The 26428-nt window shown below is 32.7% G+C and overlaps 1 protein-coding gene across 1 annotated transcript in view; it reads right to left on the bottom strand.

Moving 5' to 3' along the window:
• The window catches only part of LOC128993046 (b(0,+)-type amino acid transporter 1-like), a 62046-nt gene extending 50805 nt beyond the window's left edge, over nt 1-11241 (bottom strand). Inside the window, exon 1 of the mRNA XM_054416800.1 lies at nt 11121-11241. Within this exon, the coding sequence (XP_054272775.1) occupies nt 11121-11208 (88 nt within the window). The 5' untranslated portion in view covers nt 11209-11241. The remainder of the gene's footprint in view (nt 1-11120) is intronic.
• Between the last annotated feature and the right edge of the window lie 15187 nt (nt 11242-26428).

Raw genomic sequence — 26428 nt, 5'->3', positions numbered from 1 at the left:
GGTAGTACTCATCTAACGTTCTTCTCATCATTCTGTTTTCGCTATCCTTGTGATTTGAACAAGCACGATTATGAAAGCTGTTAATGTATAAAGTCGATTATATACATGTCGATTTGAGTGAAGGTACCTATAGTAGTAAATATGAGTAGGGTGAAAAACTTGAAAAATACGGGTTACAGTGTGTACCGCGATTTCCCGCGCGAAATTCGGGTTAAACGGGCGTGTTTGGCAGCAGTAAGAACTGAAGTCGAGAAAGTGTCAGGAGAACTGAGAATGCCTTTAGTGTATGACCACATGACTATAAAGAAGTGTAGGTTTACTTGGGAAAACGGCAGTCTCATGGCAGGGCGACAGTGTGGTGTGGATAAGCTGAAACAAATGTTTGGACACGATTTTTCTGCTTTCGTGAGCGGTTTGAAGAATCCACCTCCACGTCGAACAAGTGAGAATCCAAATCAAGGTAAACCTGTGTCTTCTCCTTCAAAGAATGTCTCTGGGGTACTACTGGTGCAAGGCAACGACTCAAACATGGGGGCGGAGGCGACCAACGACGGAGGTGACGGCGACAATGGCGCGACAGGACCAGGGGAGGTGACGACGGCTACAGCGAGCTACTCACAGGCGCTAAGAGGCTAGGGAACCGACGCCAATCCAGCGAACGACGAACATCGGGTGTTCTCCGGACGGTGTGCGAGTGGAACAGGTTCATTAAAACTCATTTGTTACAATGTTTGTGGTATTAAGAATAAATTAGAGGATTATTATTTTTTGGAATTTATAGACAATTATGACGTAGTTTTCATTTTAGAATCATTTATTTCAGAGAGAGATTTTAATTTTATTTCACAAAAGCTTAGTAGATTTAAAATAAATATTAAGTTCGCAGAGAGAACTGCAAATTATGGAAGGTATAGGGGTGGGTTGATTGTATTAACCAATTTAAAGTCACCATTTTTTAATTTAATTTCATTTATTGAAATCAATGAATTAATTTTGGTCCAGATTGATACAGGAATTGATGATAAAAGGTTGATTTTGGTACCTTTATATGTTAACTGTAATTTTTGGGAAACTGATTTTGAAATGGTTTCAAACTGTTTAATTGATTTATGGCATGAAAACCTAGTAATAATTGGGGACCTAAATGGAAGAGTGGGGGATGAACAAAAAATAACAGAGTTATTCCTAGGCGAGATAAATCCTATATTCAATGATACACGTAAGTCTAAGGATAAAATATTGAATTGCAGGGGTAGAAAAATTTTAAACTTATTTGATAATTTAGGTTTAATAATTTTAAATGGTAGATCTGTTGAGGATTCTTGTGGGGAGTATACTTTTATCGGGGCCATGGGTTCTTCTGTCATTGACCTAGCCGCTGTGTCTATTAATTGTTTACATTTAGTAGAAGGTTTTAGAGTGTTGAGCCATACGGGATCGGATCATATGCCCATTGAGGTTTGTTTAAAGGTGAAAGGTATGCAATTGAGGGACAACGAGTGTGGTCAGATATTACCTTTGATGCCAAAACTCAAATGGTCAAATAATTGTAAACAATTTTACAGGGCGAGAGTGGATCGGAAGGTCAGTTGCTTGCAATTGTATGAGGACAATCAAAAGAATGTAGATAACATTATTAAAATCATTATTGACTCGGCCCAGAATAAACAATCGACTATACCTGATTCGAATTTTAATAGGAAGCGAAAGTGGTTTGATTACGAATGTTTGGCTGTGAGGAGGCGTAAATTCAAATTATTAAATAAATTCCGTAAAACTAATTGTGAAATTGTGAAGTCCGAATATTTAGTAGTTTGTAAGCAGTTCAAAAAGTTATGTAAGAATAAAGAAAGATTATTTTTAGAGAAAACTATTTTTGATTTAAATGATAGAGGGGATGCAAAATTATTTTGGTCTGCATTGAACAGTTTTAAGCGTGGGAAAGTTAAACTTGTTGGTAATATTGCCCCAGAAAACTGGGTATTGCATTTTAAAAATTTACTCAACCCACCTTTGTTATCAGCAAGTATCAGTTATGCGCAACCTTTGATAACAGACGAGATATTAGATGCGGACTTCAGTATGTTAGAGTTGAAAACCATTCTTTTACGACTAAAAGATAACAAGGCTCCTGGTCATGACAGGGTGCCATATGAATTTTTTAAAAATGCTCCCGACTCTCTTCTTTACAAATTGTTAAAGGTATATAATGATATGTACAACAACGGAAAGGTAGCTGAAAGTTTTAAAAAATCTATTGTATTTCCTCTACACAAAAAGGGCGATGTGAATTTAGTAGAAAATTACAGGGGTCTTTCCTTTATCGACTGTGTTTGTAAAATTTTCTCAAGTTTATTGAATTTTAGATTAAACGAGTGGATAATGGAAAATAAAGTAATTTCTGAATTTCAAGCTGGATTCAGGAAAGGTTATTCTACTATCGATAATATATTCAACCTATCATGTATAGTAAATTTGAGTTTATCTTTAAATAAACAAAAATTATTTTGCTTTTTCGTCGACTTTACAGCAGCTTTTGATACAATAGACAGGGATTCGTTAATTTTTAAATTACTTTCTTTAGGGGTCTCATCAAAATTTTCTAGAATTTTAAAAAATCTTTATGAGGGTACCAATGTTTCAGTGTGGTGTAAAAGTGGCATAACAAACAGTTTTGAATCAACAATAGGTTTAAAACAAGGATGCGTTGCCAGTCCTAATTTATTCTCATTATTTATTAACGACTTGCCAGAATTTTTAGGAGGTGGCTGTTTAGTCGGAGGTAAGAGAATAAACATTTTAATGTATGCCGATGATGTTGTACTGATAGCACCAACAGCCACAGTGTTACAGCAAATGATAACTAATTTAGAGGCCTACTGTGATATTTGGAACCTACAAGTGAATCTTAATAAATCAAAAATCATGGTATTTCGTAAAGGTGGTAGGTTGGCACGAAACAATAAATGGTGGTACAAAGGTCAGCCTATTGAAATAGTGAATTCCTACAAATATCTAGGAGTTGTTTTAACACCAACTCTTAACTGGGATAAGCATTTAAATGATAAGTCAGCTGCTGCAAAATTAGCTATTAATGCCGTGTGGAGTAGTTTTATAAATAACAATAAAGTTCCGTTGAATTCTAAATTTGTATGTTTCAATTCAATAATAAAATCTATTTTGTGTTATGCAGGTCAAGTGTGGGGATATTTAGATTGTGATCCAGTGGAATCAGTTCAGAGATTGTTTATAAAAAAACTATTTCGGTTGCCAAATAATACGCCTAATTATTTTCTGTATTTGGAGTCAGGATTAGACAAATTACAATTCCATACTATTTTGATGAATCTAAAATATATATTAAATGTGTTGTGTTTGGATGCAGATCGTTTGCCAAATATTTTAGCAAGGGAAGTGATAAGGAGAAAAGTGTATTGGTACCGTGACTGGAAATTATTAGGTGACAAGTTTGGTTTGCCGGTAGACTTTGCGCAAGGTCAGGTCGAGGTCCAGCTGATGAGCGTTGTGAGTGCGTTGAGAGATAACTGGAGGGCGGAATGTATTGGCAGAGCGCGTACATCGGCATTTCACTCTCAATTTATAGATTTGGACTTCAATCTTGGCGATAGAACTTTTCTCTCCGATAATAGGGATATCGTCACAATTTCATGGATTATGAAATGTAGAGGGGAGATGTTAGATTTAAATTATAAACCCTGGGTAGTTGATAAAAATTATTTTTGTTCCTTGTGTAACCTGCATGAAAATGAAACTGTTTTTCACTTTGTGGCAAGGTGTCCCGTGTTTAAAGACCTTAGAAAATGTCATTTACAAAAATTAACTATTGATTATCATGAGTTTTTATCTTATCTAAATGGGAGGGATTGGCGAGGTTTGGGTAACTTTATTAAAATAGCCTGGGTCCGTAGGAGGGAGCTAATAAATGAATTTAATTTTTAAAAATCCTAACTTGATGGGAATATTCTGTTCTAAAGGTATTCGAGTCGAGGGTAATCTTTTGAACGACAGGTGACAATAAGCATACATGAATTAAGCAGTTTAAAACATTATATACTAGGCTATTAGATGATGAATCTCAACAATCATATACTCTGTTTTTTTCCTTTCATTTTATTAGAGCAGTATTTTATGTTTCAGCATTCATGATACTTTTTATCTCAAAGATTTATTATTTAACTGTTTACTGTAAAAGGAAATTCTTGGTTTAACTCTAAAAACTGTATGTTAGAATATATCTGTATGTTTGTATGTGTGTATGTATGTATTTACAGTATAGCCTAGTATGATGTGTAGGTATGTGTATTAGTATGTGTAGGCAATAGATTAGAATCCTTGGTGCAGTTCAAAAAATTGGAATGAATGTAAATTAGTTTAAATTTTATTTTAGCTTTTAAGTGAGTGCTTTTATGTTTATTATTTTTTATATCAGTGCAGTGTTGATTTTATTTAGATAGTGGAAGTGGACTTTGCCAACCAGACAGACGGTCAAATGACTATTGTCTTTTGTGCATAAAAATAATACAATCTGTAAATTTGTAAACGATTCAGAAAAATAAAGCACTGTTATCTATCTATCTATCTATCTAGTAGTAAATATAAGTTTTTATTTCTCATAGAATTGTGAGTTGTACTTACAACTAAGAACAAACTTTTATTTTTCTGTACAAATACATTATTTTGAAAGAAACCAATACGTTGTAGCCCATTCACAAAATGTAGGCAGTTTTAGGGAGAAGTTCCCCCACCACATTATTGCGTAATGTATATTGCAGCTGATACGCAGGTTGAATACATGTTTGTTTAAATTTAGCCGTTACCTCAGCTATTGTTTTAAAGGCAGGTTGAAATGGAGGTGATTTCTTCCCCTTAAACTTAAATTTTGTGAACGGAGTACAACATCTTTTACTAGAATATCATAACATGTTAGTGCATTAATTTGATTGAGTGACACCATGTTAACTGATATTTAACACAGAAAACATACTACCATTGACTATGAATCCTTAATACTACTATAACCCAGAATGCCAACCGCATGGTAAAAAGCGTTAAGTACTTTCAGAGAGCTTTGCCTGTCAATTCGTAAGCAGCGCCACCAGCGTTGCCATGCTGAGTGCATAGCAATGCTGGTGGCGCTGCCTACGAATTGACAGGCAAAGCTCTCTGAAAGTACTTAACGCTTTTACCCTTGGCATTCTGGGTTATAGTAGTATGTTTTCTGTGTATTTAAGCATTTGATGTAACATTTTTAATACGTTTTATTAGCTCACTTTCTTGTCTGTTCGGTACAAATTTTGGAATCGCTTTTAAACTAACTTCCCGATGAGCTAGAGACTTTAAACTTGAATGATAGCACATGAATGGATGATATTGCAATATTAAATCATTTTATTTTCATGTTTCCCATGGGCTTGTTTTATTAGCTACCTTTCTTGTCGGTTTGGTACAAATTTTGCAATCAATTTTAAAGTAACTTCCCTATGAGCTAGAGACTTGAAACTTGAATGATAGCATATAAATGGATGACATTGCAATATTAAATAATTTTATTTTCATATTTCCCTTGGGCTACGCCCCACAGGATTCCAAAGATTCAATGTTTACATTTTGAAAGAATGTAAATAGTCAAATATATCAATATTGAAGTCAGCTGTAAATACTTTAATTTGACAGTTTGTTCAGGAGCAGAGGTACAGGTTCTGCTCCCGAGAGATTCTAATAAACAAATATTTAGTAAAGGTAAAACATCTGATTACAGATAAAAAGGTTTTGGTTGTGTATTAACAGGTCATATTAAATAGATTTAACATATTTTTTGTTTCAATAAATGATTAAATTTGATAAAACTGCACTACAGTGGTTCAAAATAGACTCATCTGGTAAGAATAGACAGAGGAGTGTACCATCACGTGTTTGCTGATGTAAGCATTGGTGGTTTACAGTCAGGCGGTGAGGTTATTTTAGTGAACTAATCCATTCAAATCCCGCCGACAGAAATAGAAAATTCTGGTTTGCGGATTGCATATATTTTAAGATATTCCGGTTGTGGATACTTTAAAATATATTAAAGGTTGAAAAATGCAATAAAAAAGTTTTTGCACGTTCTTTTCAACCTCACAGAAGCCAAATTGTCCTAGGCTATATAAAATCATTAAGACTTGTCGATGAAAAAAATAACCAATTCTGATATCCACCCAATTCATTTTTTCTTTTGGAATACCTATATGTATATGATTTTATTATTCTTTTGACTCAGGCAGTTGTAATCCAATAATCCATGATAATTTTTGTTTAAAATGAAAAAATTAGACTGATAAAATCATTCAGGATACTGTAAGAAATTTAAAATACCTAAGCAAACAAAAGAGATTAAAAAAGTAAAATATGTCAAACTATTTTATTTCTTTTAAGCCATTTTTCACATTCTTTTTGCATTCCTAAATTTTAAATAATTCCTAACTAGGTTCAGTTTCTAACCTAAGTAATGATCTATCTCATTATTTTCAATTTTTATTCAAATTTTGTATCATGGCACATACATTTTTACATGTATAAAAAGGTAATTTTAGAAACAAAATTATGTGATATAATCAAAACTTAGGGTAGGGTTTGAATTCAAAAATAAATTTCTAAATGTTTTTCTCTCGTTGTTGGTTTAAATATTTCCTAAAATGTATATCATGCTACCTAGGTTTGAGGAACTGAGTTGCATGTCATAAGTGATATATCCAAGCCAGTTAAGCTGTACTCCAGGTAAATGCCTGACTTGCAGTAGATTGTTGGGCCAATTCCAGCACCACACCCCTAGTCAGTCACGCGACAACACTATTCCTGTCTGAATTTCTACTTAAGATATTTCTGCTCTTTAAACCCTATCCCCAATATCAAGGTCAATGATGTATATATAGGTAAGCTAAAAATATAAGACTTATCACACTTTGTTGATATATTTTGAAATATACATAGACTAAGTTTAAAATTGTAAACTTATTTAGCACGAAGCAAGTTAACTAGGGTTGCTTTCAGAGAGGTGAAAGCCAGTTGAGCGGAACAAACGTGATTTGATATTTGTATAAGTAACTAAATGTAAAAAAGTCAATAGATATACTAATGCTTGTTTTATTGATAAAAATTATAATAATTCAAATTTGTTTTAACTACACCTTGTTACTCAGATACCTCTTCCAGAAGTGCATTATGGTAGTTTTGACCAGGAAAATATTACAGTAGAGGGAATCTGATATTAACATCCAAAAAGGGCATTCAAGTATAAAAAAGAGAAAGGAAATTTAACATTCAAATTCAACTGTAGCCTACAACAAAAATATTGGACTTAATTTTTCACCCTTACAATCGGTTAAAGTATTTAAGTATAAAAAAAAAACAGTAACTATTAAAAAAACGAGTATTAAAGTATAACATCAGGAGGGGAAATTTGACATTTAAATTCAACTGTGCAACATAAACATTGGTCTTCATTTCAACCATTGCATTCGGTTAAACTCGGCTTTCTTTGCTGGAAATTGTTTATGATTGTTAATACCAAGTATTCTTGATGGAGGATATGATTGTAATGTAACTGGCATGTAGGTCTTCTACCATTATTGGGACGATTTAGAGACGGCATTTTAATACTGGCCTTAATAAAACCATTGGACAGCTCTAGACAATTATCCATACCGTGGTTAAAAGTGTACTTCTATAAGCCCAGGTAATTAATTATTTACTTATTATTACGGCTGTAACTGGACGTATGTATAGTCCGTGGCCTGGCAATCAAATAACAGTATTTATAGGATAGGCTACTGTTATCAACATTTGAAATTACTGAATTGTTACCAAATTACTGTTTCACAAAATGCAGATTCCATTTTTGGCCAAGCCATTAAAATGAGGATTTGCCAAACAATTATTAATTGGCTATTACAGAATAGTATTTAATGATATACAACTTTTCACATTTCATAAATTATATGTTAGGTTTGCTATGGTCAAAGGTCCAAATCCAAATGTTCTTTTCTTTTGGTCTGTATGTAGTAATTTGCTAGTATCATTGACTTTATATAAAGTCAATGCTAGAATACTGTAGATGGTTTGTTAAGACCTTTAATATGCAAGCATTTTTGAAATCGTTTCCCCGTTTAACCAACTATTCCAAAAAATAAAAAAAATAATATGGTGCAACACAAATAAATAAACCGATCACCTACCTATAACCTACACTTTACCTTCCTAATCTAACCTTACTTCAAAACACTTAATGTAGTCACGAATACTCATAAAGTAACTTACAAAAAAATATTTAATTTTGACACATTGTTTGTAAAAATCCGTCCATTATTAACGGAGGAGTAGTGTTTCGTAGAAATTGCCTTCATATATAAGGATTAAAAGAAAAACAGTAGATAATATACCAAGTGGCCCTTGTTAACCAGTGTATTTTTCAAATACACAAATTACAAAATACAAATTACAGGGTGTTTTGCCAATGAAACTTCGAATTACTGCGTTTTCCAAATTGGCCTGTCTTTTTATTTGGACTTTAAAATACCGAGTGTATCAAAATACATGGTAAAAATTTGAAATATCGAGAGATTCTCTACAGAATAAGCTTTTATTTTGAATTATCGAAAGTTTCGATTTATTGAGTGTTTAACTTACGAAGAGTAGACTGTATCTATATTATTAAAAGAATTTGTTTGATTTTTTTGTGCAGCAAATCAATCCCTAAATATTTATTACAGTATCATAGACATATTGGGTATCAATTTAAAACTCTTGCCCTCTAGATGTGCGTTTTGCTGGTTTGGATGATATCCGTTGAAAGCCCTTCGTCCTAAGTATAGGCATTGACTATATAACACTAGTGTTATATAGTCAACGGTATAGGCTTTTAATATTTCAGAGTTTGTGCTGAATTCTATTGTCAATTATCTGGACTTTTTCAAGTTTACATTTTGTTTGCATCAAAACAGATGGCCATTTTGTTTACATCCATACGAAAATTGGGTTATCTTACAGCTGGTGATGTTTTAGTGAGTTCAAGTAAAATATTGTAATGATATTTGTATAAAATTAAAAATAAAATTTCCTTCTTACTTTAGATTTTGTGTTTTGATAGGTAGATTTTGTGTAGAGTAAAAAATGAAGAAATGTTAAGAAGTGTAAAGAAGAAAATCAGTTTTGTCAGATTTAGTGTTTTCATAGTATGTTTCATTAGTATTTGTAATCTTTCTTAGATACCTCGAAGAGATCGTGTAGTGAAAATAATAGGGATATTATTAGGAATAATCGTTTTCTTTCAGCCTTAGCCTTATCAACTGCCCTTAGCCATGGTCAATTCAGAAAATTTCCCTCTTTTTGAACTTGAACTAATGAATGAAGTATGTAGTTTTTGTGATGCTTTATATTTTAGACGTGATACATGAACACAGTTTTTTCCTACGGGTAACTTTATGTTGGTCTAAGCCGCGCCCGGTTGGCTGAAATAATGTACTTATCGGAAAAAGTTTTTTTTTTTATTAAAGTTCGATTCACTTCTTTATGCATGATTTCATATTGTTTTGGAAAAACTAATTACAAAGTTTATGTTCAGGGTTTGCTTAAAAAAATTTAAAGTCAGTGAGAAGTTAATGATTATCACGTAAAAATAGATAAATTTCAACCTAACTGAGAGCAGTAAAAAATTGTAAATTAATTCAAATATCACAGATTTTGGAGTCACGGCTGCTAGTTCTACTTAATTACATGTTATTGCAAACCTCGTCAAGGAGTAAACCTTGATAACAAGTCATATTTTATCATCCCTATGAGAGGGATTTGTTATCAAGGTTCTACTGTATTCAATTGTGATCCTTATTATGTTACATGATCTGAGTAAAAATTATTTGGGCATATTTAGGTATTGCAACATTTCATTCTTTTGAACTTAGATTTTAGGCTGTTTTTAATAACTGTTAAGAGAAATCTCACAAATAGCTTATCCTTTTAACATGAAAATTGTAAAAATCTATGTAACAATTGATAATGTAAAGATGGTTATAATAGAGCTCAAGTATGTATAAAACGTTTTTAAAATTAAAATTTTGTAGTCAAACCATGGGTTTCAAATGTGGAAAATCGCTTTAACAACTCATTTTCATTTATATATATATATATATATATATTGAAATCCATGTGGTTACTTGAACCTAAATTTTCTTTAGGGGTTAAGATTCGAAGTGTTTTTCTTGTATTCAAAACTGGATTTATCTGGTACCCTCAGCATCTAATACCCCATTATAATATATCAAAGCATAAAATGGTTTAAATACTTTTTCCCAAATTTTTTAAAATTCTGTTTTCCCCAAAAAACTGATAGTGAAGATAGCAAGAACCCCTTAACATTTGATTTATAGTTAATTTAATATACCACTGCTTCCTTAATCTCATAGATGCTCAACAATGTTTATAACCGTATGACAGCATGGGGCACATTGATTACGTCATGCTAAAAGGGTGGTGCACCGCTCCTCCTAAACCTCACTCTTTCTCATTCCCTCACCACCCCCTGCCACCCTTAAAACTTCTCACCTCTTGCGATCCACCCCTCTTTCTCTAATTAAGTTCAAGGTCACAAAATACGCATTTTACACTTGCCAGTCACATCAACAAAGTAAAATGTCCCAGTTTTGATTATACAGACAAGGATAAAATACAGTCAAATATATAAACAATAATATATGATTGATATAAATCAATAAATTAAACTGAAATCTGTACACCGGCTTACATAAAAACTATTTGAGTGGTAGAATAGTCGTCAAATGGGTTGAAAATAAAGTTATATGTCTATCCCTAGTTGCAATCGATTTTAACATTCCCCATTACTATTCCACGTTACACCGGTTTAACACGGATAAAATTTTTTTAGTACTGTACTATTTCAAACACTACTCTTGAACTTACACAACAAAATTCAAACAACATTGCAACACTTCAAAACGATTACTACTATGGATTCACAACACATCACTCAATCATGTGTTTTTCGCTATCGGTCAAATGGTCAAATCAACAATGAATCAGCTGATCAACAATGCAGAAACAGGTGATCGTACCTGATATACCTGAAGATCGGCGTTGGCTCCTTGGGCAAGGCTCGCTGCTAAACGTACACGTCAGCAGATCTTTCAGAGTCCCTCTCATTCTTGGCCACCCGGCCCCGCTGTAAGTACTGTGACCGGCGACGCAATCTACTAGGCGTCGCGGCGAGCCGGGGTGCGCGCGCACAGCCGTACCAGAATTATCGTGCGGACGCTCACGGATTATCGTATAAATACGTGAATTTTTCGTGGATTCTCGTAATATGTTGTATGATTCTTTTTTTTTATGTTGATTAAGTTATTATTGTTTTACAGAAAAATATTATAGTTTTTAGATTTTGATTGGAGCTAAAGCAATCCATGAGCATGCTGGGAATTTGTGTTATGTGTTTTGCACGAGTTTTTAATTTATAATTTTGTTAAAAAGGCAACGTATTCTTAGATTATTTTGCGTTTAAGCCGAATCGGTGCGAATGAGTGTAGAAAGTATAAGAAACAATGAATTAAAATCAAACATTATCTTAGTAGTACAGGATTGAACTTCTTATATGTGTCCTTCACGAGATAACAGCTATTTTTCTTGTAGTTGTCCGTCTATATAGTTCTGTCTATAAAGACGGACAATCATAAAAACCCGGCCGTAGAGCATTAAAATACTACAGTATATTCTTTTAATTTATTGAATTATATTATCTATGCATTTTCTATGGTATAATTTTGATACATTTGTAAGCTACATGATAAACCACAATTATTTGTAACATAACTTATTCGAACAATATAACAGCCCAGTTCACAAAAACATTCGCCTCCCACATTCTACAGTCTACACTCGTCCTTCATTCATATCCAGCATAAAATATCCAATCTCACCACTGGAGTAGTTAAAGTAAATAACATAAAAAATGTTACAACGTATTATTCTACAAAATATCGCACAATCACATTAACTACGATATTTTTCCTATTTAAGAAAAAATTATGGTACCGACCAAACAATTATCGTATCCCTGGCAACACTGTCGCTCAATACTGCCTGGTGTTGGGATAGGTCCATATTCAAATCCCGCCTTACCCCATTCAGCACTATTTCCCCACGAGTGGGAGTAAATCGGTGTAATAAAAGCGATAAAGTGTTGGAATCTAACGCTTTGATAGCGATCGTCCAATTTAATTGGATATGATCGGAGAATATTAAACGAAAATTGAATTGTAAATTAGTTAGTAACGAGACGCAGATTATTCCGTAGAAACTTCGGCGATTTGCGGATTAGAATAATAATTATTGCATAAATGCGGAAAATATTGTGTTTTGAATTATTTAAACGAAATTTGGTCAAATTTTGGTGGTTTAGAAATACCGTTTTATGTCTTGGGAGAATTGATTTTATAGAATGTGAATTGGAAGGGGATCTTGTGGTTAATGTGCTATACTTGTGTTCTGGTGGGCTTGGTTCAAATCTCGGCAATGGCTTAAAGTAATGTAATAATCGGGAAAAGAACTTTGAGAATGGTATACACGCTCCAGAATAATTTATGCAAAACCTCAGTGAAAAACAATTGAAAAACTAACGGGAAAAGTCCCGTGGCTCCGTTTAAAAAACCACTTCACGTTTTCTGAAATTATTTTTTACTAAAGTATTACTATATCATCATTCTTTTTCATAACCTGTTATTCAACCATATTTGGTACTATTTTGTTCACTTCCCTCCACTAAAGGCTTCACAAGAATTAATTTTATATTTCAAAAGGATACGTTGTTATAGATTTTGATAAAGGAAACACAATTAATTGTTTGTGTAATTTCGTATGCACGCTCATCATTTACATACCATTAAATTTACCAAGCGATTGAAGGTTCCAACTTAATTGCATAGTTGTTTATCAACAAACACATCGCAGTGCTGTCACTGTTAATACAGTGCTGTCGACCAGCAAATATAAAACCAAATAATAAATAGTCTTTTAGAACATACCGGTATAGCATTCGTTTAGCTTCATACAACCCTTGCCATTTTTATTAACACAATTTATGTTCAGATTCATACTATTAGCAACGAATGATTAAAGGCTAAGCAAGTACATTTTTACATTTCTTACATTATAACGTTTAAATGTTGGTTTTTGTACTATCAGATACCATCAATCATCAAGAATTTTAAGTAATGGACACTATTCAATTGTCTAATAGTATTAATAGGTTAATTGAAGTAACCAATTCCAATAGCAGTAGTAAGGTTGCGCCTGCATTAAGTGAGTGGCAATTCAGACACTGCAAGCATATTGCCTAGATGCGCCTTGGTACGTTGTTGCTACGATGGGCACACGTTAATTAAAATTTACTGGTGAGGGTCTAAGGTTGTTTAAATAGTACGGATTACAACTATTAACGGATATTGGATTTGGTAATGCTATGTATTGGGTTTAAATACGCATTGCATGAAGAATTAGCATAGACTTCGACATACCACGAAGAACACGTTGTATTTCAAATGGTTTAAATCAAGCTTTTAAAAAACTGAGAACTTAGATTAATTGTTCCAACGATAGAGTGTTCAGCTAAAAAAACAAATTTGTATAAGATACACCTCCTTCTCAATCGTAACAAACTGAAATGGCAACTTATTGTAAAACATTTATACCTAATCGATACAGTGGGTACCTAAAATACAAAATATAACTTCGATAATCATACTCTATGATAGACTCGCTTAATTAAGCTTGTTCAAATAGATGGGATGTCTACCTGTGTATCTAATATCCAAGGTAGTATGTACTAGTGACTAATTTGTAGCATGCTTGGTTCATAATGCTACAATAAAACCCAATATAATGCAGTATTAAAGCTTAAAAAAACTTAATTTTCCAGGTTCATCTGGTCGTTCAATTTTCATTGATACTTAGCGGTGAATTTTAGTAGAGGATCGTAGTTACAGGTTAGTTATTTTGTTAAATCACTGATTGCCATTATAGAACCAAAAATCTATACTTAGACCTTAAGAAATGAGAGTAATGATAAACTTACATTGAAGTAAAATAGGACAAATGTCAGATTTTTTTGTCATAATAAATTTAACAGTTCGCAATTTACGGCAAAAACTCTCAGAGTGCATTATTAAATCAGAACTTGTTTCATTCTTTTTGCATCAGATTTCATTAAAAGTTTGGTAACTCCCGAATACTTAAGATGCTTGGACTGTTATAAAGCAACTTTGATAAAGTGGTATTATCTTTTAAGCTGATTCGAAAAGAAAGTTTAAAAGGTAATTTTTTACGAACTCAGGTAGTAGGGCAGGGGCTAGTATGATTTAAGAATAAAAATGTAAAATACGTTTTAACTTTATAGTTTTAAAGTAGATTAATTTATAGAAATGGACTCACTGTTCATTTATAGTTCTAATTTTATGTCAAACCAAATATTTAAATTTGATCGCACTACTGATTTGATTAATTTGCTTTGTTTTGTCAAGGTATTTAATTTTGCTGACGTAGGTATTTTATCAAATTCTGTATATCAATCAATTTCATACAATTCCACTTCATTGATGTATTTTATTTCATTCGTCACACATCCGACACTCGAATTTTATACCTCATTTCACCTTAATGTTGGGTTTTGTTAAAAGAGGCAATGATGAAAATTTATAAAAAATGCACATAATTTCTTAAGTAGATACAAAACCGATTGGATCAGACTTAAAATACAACTTGGTAGCAGTATATTCCAATTGTACATGTGTGTACATAAGGATTGTATTGTTTACAAAGGTAGTCACTAGTGACTAGTAGTCTGCTAACGGAGCTTGTACTCCTGGCACAACAATAGACACAATCTTGAGCGTAAAGCAAACACAATAATGCATTTAAGTTGGTAGATTAATGTGGCGCCAACATGGTATAACGGGCCACCTTCGATTTGCTACACCAAGGTCAATTTTTAATTTGATTTTCCAACGCATGTTCTAAACAAGTAGGTCGTTGTATTTACTTCCGTGAAGATTTCATCTAATTTGCATTTTAAAATCCGTAAGTGAATTTTGGATACAGTTGGCGTGCTCTCTGGTTGACAACCAATCTTTATGGAGCAGCTGTAGTATTTTTTTCAAATTAGAATTTGGTAGAATGAATCGCTCACAGATTGTGCTAATGTTTATATTCTATTTTTCTCTAGGTATTTGGTTACTTAGATGTCGTGTGTATTATAAAAGACGCTATAGTTTACATGAAGTGGATTAGGAAGCTTAGTTTGTTTAAAAAGTTTGTGGATTCGATATAAACCAATAATTTACGTCGCGCTCTGTCGGTGGCTCACCTCAACTACGTCCATTTTCATTCTAAAACTGACTATAACTCTTGGAAATGGAATATTTGTTCTATAAACAGATTTTAAGTGGCTAGATTTAGAGTAAATATAGCATAGTTAAGTCTTGCCACCAATAGAGCTTGCTTTTGAATGCTTCAATTCAATTATTTTCTCTTTGGGTAGAGAACTGGCTGCAGTTGGTATATATTTGGGTAAAACCTCTACTCTACAGTATTTCAAATAATTGATGTGGTAATTTGTAAAATAATAACTATCTTAGTTGTGCGCCTGTAAAGTTTCCAATGTACAGTATAGGGCCAGGGTGGAAAGTTTTCAAAGTGATTTTGTCAGGGTGTAAAGTTTTCAAAGTGTTTAAAGTCAGGGTTTAAAGTTTTCAGGGAGAAAATTTGTCCTAGTAAAAAGTTCTCAGAAGGTAATGTTGAGTAGTTGAACATTTTTTAGAGTGTAAAGTTGATATGGTGTTAAATTGACATGAGTGTTAATTATGTTATGTACAATACACATCAGTACTTTTCATTACAGTATATTTTGTTGTGTTGTCTAACGTCTTATCATTGACTATTGGATACTGAAGTAGACTTCCCGTCTATATGGACCAGCTGTCGCCAATTTTTTTACTAAAAAATAACGTAGTTGTGTGAGCCAATTTGTTTACTAAAGAAGAACGTAGTTGTGTGAGCAAGTCACAGAATGCGCTAGTGTCTAAAATTCGATTTATACATTATTTTTTGCTGACCAGGCTGACGGGTCATGACAGTTGCTGTAGCTCACCATAACTCATTCCATTTAAAACAACAGAGGTATTGTCAGATTCATTTTAAAAACTACATCACAGTCTGAGATACTAATATTATGCTAGAGAACTTATTTTAAACGGACGTAGAACCTCTTAAGATGCAATTTCAAACATACAAAAGCAATGTTCTAAAAATAATAGATGAAAGGAATGTGTAGGTTGATTGTATGTGACATCTTGAGATGGCATCTTAATTACTAAACCGTTATGCTACAGACAGAAATATCAACTATTTTAGTTAGCGGGTTATATAAAATTCGGTATTATGACTATTAATTGTAAATGGGGTTAAAAAAATTAAATTATGTAATAATATTAAATAATTACATATATGCCTAAGTAACTTAGGTCACATTTTCTCCCCGTTGCAAAGCACGGGTATAGCAGCTCGTCAATTCTTATATTCTGATCTTAATAAAAAAACATCCCTATTTTTTTAGTCAAATAAAAAGTATTTGAAAACAAAGAAACCACATAATTTTCAGTTTTATCCTTCTGTGAATAAACAATTTTATATCCTTAGCAATAATTTCTGTAACTAATTATCATTGCAGAGACAAACTCTACCAAGGCGCCTCTAGGCAATATGTATGCTGTGTCCTAATTGCCGCTCATTTTTGCAGGCGCAACACTGATTTTGCTTATTGAAACATGACTGTTTCAATCAATCTGTTAATTAATACTGTGTTACAGGGAAATGTGTGTTTTATAATTTTTCCCCATAATCTGCTAGTTAATAAGGAGTAGTTTCATACAATAACTAAAGGAATGCATTTTTATTTTACCGTGCCACATAAGTATCACTGGTTTTTTTTCTGTTTGATATTTCACCATTTCTACAACTCTTATTTCAAATAAACCGAACATTGACAACCAGGCACACTTGAAACTGCCTAAGACTTAAGGTAGAGTAGTTGATAGTCCGGTCGTAAAACAATCTAACTTTTAAAGCCTTGGGGAGGAGCCGTGAGATCTTTAAATCCCCGAAATATAGAATAATCGTCGAAGTTTCAAGGCGATCGGAGAGTCAGTTTGATAACTCATATAGGACAACTACGCATGCATTCAATCATTATACTGTAGGGCCTGGATATGAACAAATATGACAGGTTCCTAAAACGTTTATTCACATAATATAACAATTATAACGTACATGAACTTAGCTGCTATCCAGTGAACTTTCCAAATGTCCTAAATTTTCCACAACTTTCCAACACAGCACATAGCTTAAACATACTAGAACACAACAATCTTTTATTTTATCTAGTTTTCGGATTGTTTGTGACTTTTAAGGCATTATATACATTCATTATATACGATTTTAAGAAAATTGATCTTCACTATAAGAAAATATTCCTTAAGGGTAACCATCCTTTCAAACTTCAGCAACCTCTGAGAATACTTTGAAACTTTAGGAGCGCCTTGGGATGAGATGCAGGCAAAGGCGCAAAGCTTAAGTTGTCAGTCCTTTGCTCCTTTGAGTCCTTCGCCCTTCCTCAAAATTGCTATTCATAAGATGGTGATTAATTTACGCATTCAACATTGTAAACGGTAATTTACCTTTCACATTAGACAATGTGTTAGTGAGAAACGTCGTCTTGTATAACCAAATACACCCTTGTAGTAAGAATATAATTTTCAACAAATCTCTTGGTCAATGAATTATTTTTGGGACTTATAGATTTATTTTTACATGCTTTACACAAACATATCGACATTTAAACACACAAAATTAACCAAAATGAAAGAAGTAAATATTTTAATGAAATGAAAAATAAACTAGCAATGATCACTATTTATTTACGTCTATTTACGTTATTAACCTAATTGTTTATGTTACGCTTGAATTTATAAAAAAAATATAAACAAAAAAAAATAGTAGAATACAAATTAAAAATATTTACAACAGATACGATTTTTAAATTTATTTCTTTATAATTGGTGTCATTATATGCCAACTATACAATTGCTCTAAAACATAATTTAAGTTTGAAAACTTTAAACCGTGATCAAAAAATAATTATTATAGCCTATAAATAAAATATTTCGGCTCATCATAATTAATTTTGTATTTTATAGCAACATTTTCTTTTAGTCCATAAAAAATTATGTTGTTAAAAAAACTGGCAGACTTTCAAATACAAAAGAACAATAATAAAGACTAATTATGATCAGAGTGTAATTATTTAACAAAGCAGATATGTAAAAGCGCATGCCGTTATTACTATTGTTGTCTTCTCCTTGTGGTGCCAGAGGCGTTAGAATAGTTTATAGTCTAACATAGTTGGCAGTTCATTGCTGTTTTTAACTTTTACAACAAACACGTGCGTATATAGATGCAGTATATCGTTTGATCAGTTTGGATGGTGATAACTATTTTATTAAAGCTAAGGTATGTTTAACTTTAATTGTTATACATTTACAATTATTTTAAGCTTCAAATAATTGTTCTATTTTGCTTTGTTTTGGGCTGTTTTGAAATGGACTTAAATTGCAGTGAACCTGGTTAGGCCTACTCAACAAATACTAGCTGTTAAGTAATTTAAAATTGGTCTAAATAGATTAAACACATGGTATGGTTAAACACTCAAAAAGAGTTACGAGTACTAAGAGTTTCTGTTGCAAATAAGAAACTAAAACTATTAATGTGTTTCATGATTTTTTTAAACTTGTTGTAAGGTAAATGAACTTCAATAGGTGATGTTAGGGTTAAAGTACTTTCCAACGGTTTGTTTCGTGACAGAACGGGAAGATAGAAGAAACAGTCTTTGTGATTGACATGATTGTGTTTCCATGGCAACGCTAGAGAACCTTTGACTTTTGTCTGTGTCAATGCTTGCATTAGGCCGGGGCCACACGACGCGGATCATCCGCGCGGTCGGTCCGCGCGGATGATCCGCGTGGTACGACAACACATTGAATCAAATGAGAGTGGCCACACGGGGCGATCCTAAGCCGCCTGGGCGGATTGTCCGCGCCATGTCGCGGATCGTCCGCGCGATCATAAGCCGCGTTGGAGGGGATGACACACGTAGTCTTATGAGAGTGGCCACACGATACGGATTGTCCGCGCGGTTGGAGCTCATTTTCAAGCATTTGTAGTTGTTTTTAGCGAATTTCCCATATAGGGAATAAGCTATTACCGTAGTACTCATGGTAAGACCTGGACCCTGGACCGATTTTATTTTTCGTTTTGAGGTCCCTAGAGGCCAAAAACACCATCCGTTCAAATTCATATATATATGTGTCCGTTAGCGCGATAACTCAAGCAAAAATGATCCGATTTTGATGAAATTTGGTACAAACGTGTAAACCTACGTGTCGTTTATTCGAACGAGTTCGCGAACCAGCATTCGTGCTTGTTCGTTTTGGTTTATAGGTGTAAAATGTTCGATACAGACAAATACATAGAACTTGTTAATACAAACCATGTCTGTGGGAATTCTCATGTTGTATTTCATGTTGTATATTTCTCATTAGAGTATCTTCCTTTTAGTTATATGCGGTCAAAGCAATTGAAGTAGCTCATCAAACGATGATATTTACATGCAATAGTAAAAAAAAGCTCCGAACTATGGTTTCGCATGTGCTCGTAAAAGGTTTGGGACACAAATGGTTTATCGGTTGTGAAAGGATGAACCCAATGATTTCGGTTAACCTTAGGCTCTAGCTCATCACACACTTCTAATTCACAAACTAACATAAGTGTTTCGTCCATGACTACAACAAGAACGAGTGAACTAAACAATGTTCTAATCTTACAGTACGTAGGCTGGGAAACCTCAACCGGAAGCGGTTCATCCGCCCCGTGTGGCCGGGACACCTTTGCGCGGCTTATGATCGCGCGATCATAAGCCACGCGGACGATCCGCCACGTGTGGCCCCGGCCTTAAAAGTCAGATAATGCTCAATCGACACGTATGATCACGTCGTAATATTGCTCAATGTATGTTGCAATGTCATGCCATAAAATGGTGTTGGGCATTCCCAAAATGTCCTATGGTGGGGGAATGTTATATTTCCTTGAGCTTAAACGGTTTTCCAATATAACGTTGGCAGATTTGACAAGCTGTTAACCCTGATATTTACATATCACGGGGTAAGCGTTCCTTCAATATTACTTCCTGTCCAACGAAAAAGTTGTCGTACCTTTATCACGACGGTTGGTAGATTACCATTACCTGCCGCTTAATGGTACAAGGTTGAAATAGGTGAATACCCCGTCACAGCAAACCTGCAAATTGAGTGAGTTGCTGGCTGTTTTATTGGGTTAAAGAAAATTAAACTATTTTCATAGTAAATGAATTTTTAAAGACATAACCTCATATTGGTCGTAAAATTTGCATGAAAAATAATTGCTCTACGGGAAACTAATCATTATTGCAATTTAATATTTATCCAAATTTTTTGGAAATATCCACAAGGATTAATTATTTTGTCGTCTATTGAGAAGGATTATCTATATATGTTTTGCTTAGATGAACATGGGAGATACCATCACTCATTTATTTACCACAGTAATACAGTTTCCATAACTAAACCTTGTGGAGTATACCTTTGTGTCAATAAGTTGATAATTATTTTACAAACTCAACGTGTATATTGAGTTAATCACAAGATTATGAATTTATTGGATTGGGTTTCTTTGTTTGATAAAATATATGAATCCTACATCAAAATTCGTCTCTACAAACAACCGCACAAACAACAATAGATATAATGTATAATGTATGATAAAATACTCGTTGAACTTATTGTACGAGTAGTTCTTTAATTTAAAATAGCCTTTAACATTTTACGAAGACAAAAAGGTTCGTCTTATAGTTAAGAATACAACACTGTTGCGGCAAGCAAAATAGTTTGTAGCAAGCGTACTTGGCAGCATTCGAGTTGTAACGCTAACGATTTTTAGAAGCCCCGGGGGACTTTGCAGCTCTGAAGTTGCGGTTTGTAAAAAGCTTTTACAACCAATAAGATTTTCATTAAACACGTATCTTTTTCTTGTCTAAAACCTTCATGAAATGTTTAGAATCGCAAAACTATTAATGTTAACCATGTATGTTTTATAATTAGTACATAGCTTATTAGCGTAACACGTTTAGCGTGGCAAATTCTCCTGGACATAGAAAGTTCTCCAATCATAGAAGTATTTATTTTTGTTTTGTATATTAAATAGACTGTGAAGAACCTAAAGAGGTTGGCTAAATATTATTTTCATGAAACATTAGCCTAAAAAAGGGTGTTTTTTATATTTTATTGTAATACCAGAAGACAAACAAAGTTTTACAAATAAGTAATTATTTTGTGGTAGCTATGATTTGAAAAATAGAAATATAAGGAGAATACATCCACGCAATTAACCCTATTACATAAATACAAAATACACATAAATATTTCCTTAAAATTGCCTTCAGCTTATCAATAATGACAAAAATATATAGGATTTTTTTATCCATGATAAAATTTTATCTATGGCTTTACGATTTACACAGGGTTCTTTAGAACATATTTCTCATTAAATTAGACCAGCCAAACCTGTTTATTTATAATCTGTGGCTATAGTAACACGTATAATGCTAGAACGTTAATTTCGTAACAAAAGGGGTTGTATAAATCATTCAAATAATGTGGACCCATAAAAAATATCACCAAAACTGATAACTTTCAGGTTAAAAATTTATGATGTTTACTGCACAATTAACTTATTAACATTTTTTGCTTGTTTGTTCCCCAAGTTTTTAAAGAACTAAACTTTGCTAAGTTTGGGTAAGTTTTAAAAGCTATAGTTCAAATAGCTAATTATTTCCTCGTCATACAAATACGGTAAAAGAATATAGTTTTCATTTAAACTCTGTTCTCCTTTAATTGGCATGATATTTGTATTAATATATATTAGTGAACAAGTTCCAAAGTATGTACAAGTACAACCCTACATGACAACATATGAGTGTATATAATTTATGAAAAAATTGTGTAACATAGAGTTTAATTCTTGGCTGAGGCAGATCTGAATAGCCTACTGACCTATATATTCAAGCTTGCTAATTACATCGTAGTCTGTATCCTAATACATTAACCCAAGGGGTTGCGTTTGTGGAATTAACTAGTTTGGATCCCGGGGTGCATAACTTTGACTAGTAAAATGTTTAGCTTGGCTAAAATAATGTCTAGTGAAACGATACATATTAAATCTTAAAGCTTAACTCGAAAACTGTTGGGTAAAACCATCATGGAAAGAAATTCTAGTTGTTTCAAAGGTTTATTTAAAAATTGAACAGAAATGAAGTTTATTCGTCTTGTATTTTAGGACGGTTTAAGGTATGGCATCAAAGATGTGAAAGCAAGAATATATTTTTGAAATATATACACACAAAACGCAAAAGTTAATGTATTGAAAAACATAATGGTTCTTTTTACAGAAATATTTGTAGGTGACTCATTAAAAACTAAGATCTTGTTTATTATGAATATTTAACTTATGTCTGAAATTTATAAGATATTAATTTATACATATTTATAAGAAAAGCATGTGAATGGAGTATCTCCTTTGTAGTAGTGTACAGTGGAAGACTTACGTTAAAAGTTGCATCAAGTTTTACAGAGCCCGAAATTACACCTTTGAACCTTTGAAATACCCATCACGGGAAAAGCATTTTATTTGAGCTAAACCCAATATTTAATCAACATACTGAATTGTTAGCCAACGTGCTAACTCAATTTCCCAAATAAACAATAACTTAAGGGACATTAAGATGTTAATTCAATTCTGGAAATTGATATTCTAAGCGTAAGATTTATAGACCATCACATTTCTTAATAACCCATTCCGAGATTTTCAATTTTCTCAAACTCCTATAAGCCTATAAAAAAGAGATAAAACATTTAAATTTTTCTTAGTTACCAAATCTTTATTTTCCAGGTTATAAATGCTACGAAACCTTTTTTATAAACTATTAGTAAATGATATATTGTTTAGTTAAGGTGTATAATAACAAAATAATAGTCTAAGAATATAAATTTATAAATTTAAATGAATTAGTTACTTGTCTAATTGATCTACAAAACAATCTTTGTAGCAGGTATTCGATCAATAAATACCTTCAATTTAACTTTTAACTATTGGAATAATGCACTGATCGAATAAACAAGTTTTCGGAGATTTCCCCAGCTAGGATCGACTTTGAAACTCTAATTGAATTAGTTGTATTGAGTCCTAACTAACATTTGCAAACTTTATTCTTGGGAGCAAAGTTACTTCGGTCGGTCAAATAAACTTGTAAACTGAACCTTTTAATTAACCAGAGCCTAGATAGTTTCGTGGATGGATTCCACTCAAACATTTTCATTTGATTAAATATATGACAACTATTGTTCATGTTGTTTGTTTTAAGGCATTTTCAACTATGGTTTTTTTATAGTTAACTGTCCTAAACATTTTTGTAATGTAAACAGGTATTTGTTTTATCTCGAAAAAATTGTTATAACTCTATTAAAATGCAAAATTCGCGCAACCTCGTAGTATTTATACTATCTATGAATTTGATTTGTAAGTCAGATTTTTTAAAAGGGAAGTTAGTAGGTAAAACGGTTGTTCCAGATAATTTGGATCTTACATGAAACATAGTTATAGAGAAAATATAAATACCCTCACCTCAGCAAACCTGCAGACTAACCGAATTTACATTTACCTGGCTGGATTTCTATTAAAATATTCCCCAAAAAATGACAGATGTATTTCCTATTTAATTAACATTTATTTTAGTGAGTACTTAGGTTTGCTGCTATAGGGAAGAAATTGAGTGTGTTTTTTTTTATTGCAATGTCGATAGCTTAGTATAAATAAACAAAATTTCCAAATTTGGTTTAAATATATCCATAAACAAGCAAACTACAACAATTTATTTATTCTCCATAAGAATAACATGGGGATTTTTAATTTACAATTTTTTTAATTATCTCCGTAACCGTTTTGCATACAACAACGCTTCAATATACAAAATTATTTCTTTTTTAAATCTCTAAGAAATCGTTTGGAGAGAAATTATGAAATGTTGTGTTTTTAGGGTCAAAAATGGGAAAAATCAAATTTTACCCCTTAAAACCCCCCATAAACCCCCGTTCCCATAGTCCGATTATGCTGGTTCGTGAACTCATTCGAATAAATGTAGGTTTACACGTTTGTACCAAATTTCATCAAAATCTGATCATTGTTTTGAGGTATCGCGTTCACGGATATATATGAGTTAGAAAGGATGGTGTTTTTGGCCTCTGGGGACCTTAAAACGAAAAAGTAAATCGGTCCCGGGTCTAGGTCTTACCATGAGACCTGCGGTAATAGGTTATTCCCTATATGAGAAATTCGCTAAAAATAACCAAATACAAATTCTATAAGTTTCTTCACGTAATTCTTGAACTTAACCCTTTGCAATCCTTCAGCCAGTTACATTTTCAAGAAAACCACAAATTAAATTACTTTTAAAATTGATTCAATTTAATTCATAGTTTACTAAATCAAATTCAATTATCTCAGAATCACTGGGGAGGACGTGCGGATCTTGGAACAGCGTCTCTCCCATGACAACTGTTTGTGGACCGTTAATTAAATTTCAGAACTGCTCTCAGATGATTTCACTGTGAAAAAACTACTGAACGAACAGCATAAAAATTATGTAAAATCTCTAATCTGACATTCGTTTTATTGGAACTGATTATTTATTATTACTTATGAATTTAGTTATAAAGTTTTCAATTTGTATTATTTTAGTTAAAAATTCTTCATGTTAAAACAGTAGCTACAGTTTCGTTAAATATGTGGAGTTTTTATTACTCTGTATTTATTTCATTTAACTATATATTTGAAAAGAAGATGAGATGGTTAAGTGGTTTAATCGCAACATCTCTGTCCTGGAGTTACGTGTTCAATCCCTCCTATTCTCAAATGTCTGCTCGCAATATGATAATACTGGGACTCAGTGGGTTATGTGATCGTTGGGTTAAGCCCATGTTAAGGTATAAGTCCACCTGTGTATGAAACAAATATATTACACAGTAGTTATATTGATTGAACTATCTCTTTCTATGTAGTAAAAAAACTCCCTCTGTTACAAATTGTATTTTAAGTAATTTATTTGGTTCCTAAAACATTCATTTAATTGTTTTTAACGATTAACAATATAAGACTCAAAGAACTTTTTTCACAGAAAATTTGTTTTAGTTCATTCCCATTTATTATGCATATATGCTACTATTTTGTTGAGATATAAATTTCCATTGGCCCTTTATTACTCTGTTTCCACATATGGGTTTTTTATATTTTTACTCTTGGTTGTTTATCCTTAGTATTGTTGGCTCAATCAATTTTATGTGTTTCAAGTTAAACTGTCTCTGATATGGTGCTGAAAGTTTTTCTTCTATATGTTAATCAAATTTTCATCTTATTTTTTGTATAGGTATTAAGGATTGAAAAATAACCTAACAAAATGAAAAGTGGTATAAATTAGCACAATCCACCAAATAATTTTGTAAATATCCTCAATATGAAATAACTTAAAATTTGACTTGTCACGTCAAGAAACAACGTTTTTGAGTCAATGAAACACATTTTGCGACCAAACACATAAGTTACACATAAGGTGTACTAGACGACCAAGGCATATTGCCAAGTCTGCAAAAGAACCATTAAGTTATTTCGATACGCAATCGCCTGGCAGAGGTCTAACCGGAAAATAAACTTAGACATTGTCAAAGACTCTTTGTCTTGGAACTTAATAGCTCACTGTGTGTTTTAGAAAATTAAAATAAACGTGCTTAATACGCACGTGTTGCGTAAATTTGTTTTCCTACCACTGCATGGAAATTATCACATTGCCACAGCTGTAAACAGTACGCAAAATAGTTTATTTACGCTCTAGAGCATAATCAGCTGATTTCATAGTTTAGTGTTTCTATACCAACTACAGTCGCGTTTCCGGTGACTGGTACGTTAACAACCAGTAAGTAAATAACATAACCTACAAAAGGAAACATAACCTAAATGACATTTTATATAGAGTTAAAAAGTTAATGTGTGTATATAGTTAATTATGGTGGTAGGAAAACGCTTGTGTGTATTACGAGCACAACCAGTAAATTAGTATCAGTTTAGAAATACTCTCATGAGTAAGACTAATTGTAATGATTTAACAATTTTGATGAGAAACATA

This window comes from Macrosteles quadrilineatus, unplaced genomic scaffold (genome assembly GCF_028750875.1).
Source record: "Macrosteles quadrilineatus isolate MER2022 unplaced genomic scaffold, UCM_ALF_1.0 Scaffold_4__1_contigs__length_99947679, whole genome shotgun sequence".
NCBI classification, from domain to species: domain Eukaryota; kingdom Metazoa; phylum Arthropoda; class Insecta; order Hemiptera; family Cicadellidae; genus Macrosteles; species Macrosteles quadrilineatus.
The sequence above is the reverse complement of the archived record's forward strand: the minus strand, read 5'-3'. Positions and strand labels throughout refer to the sequence as shown.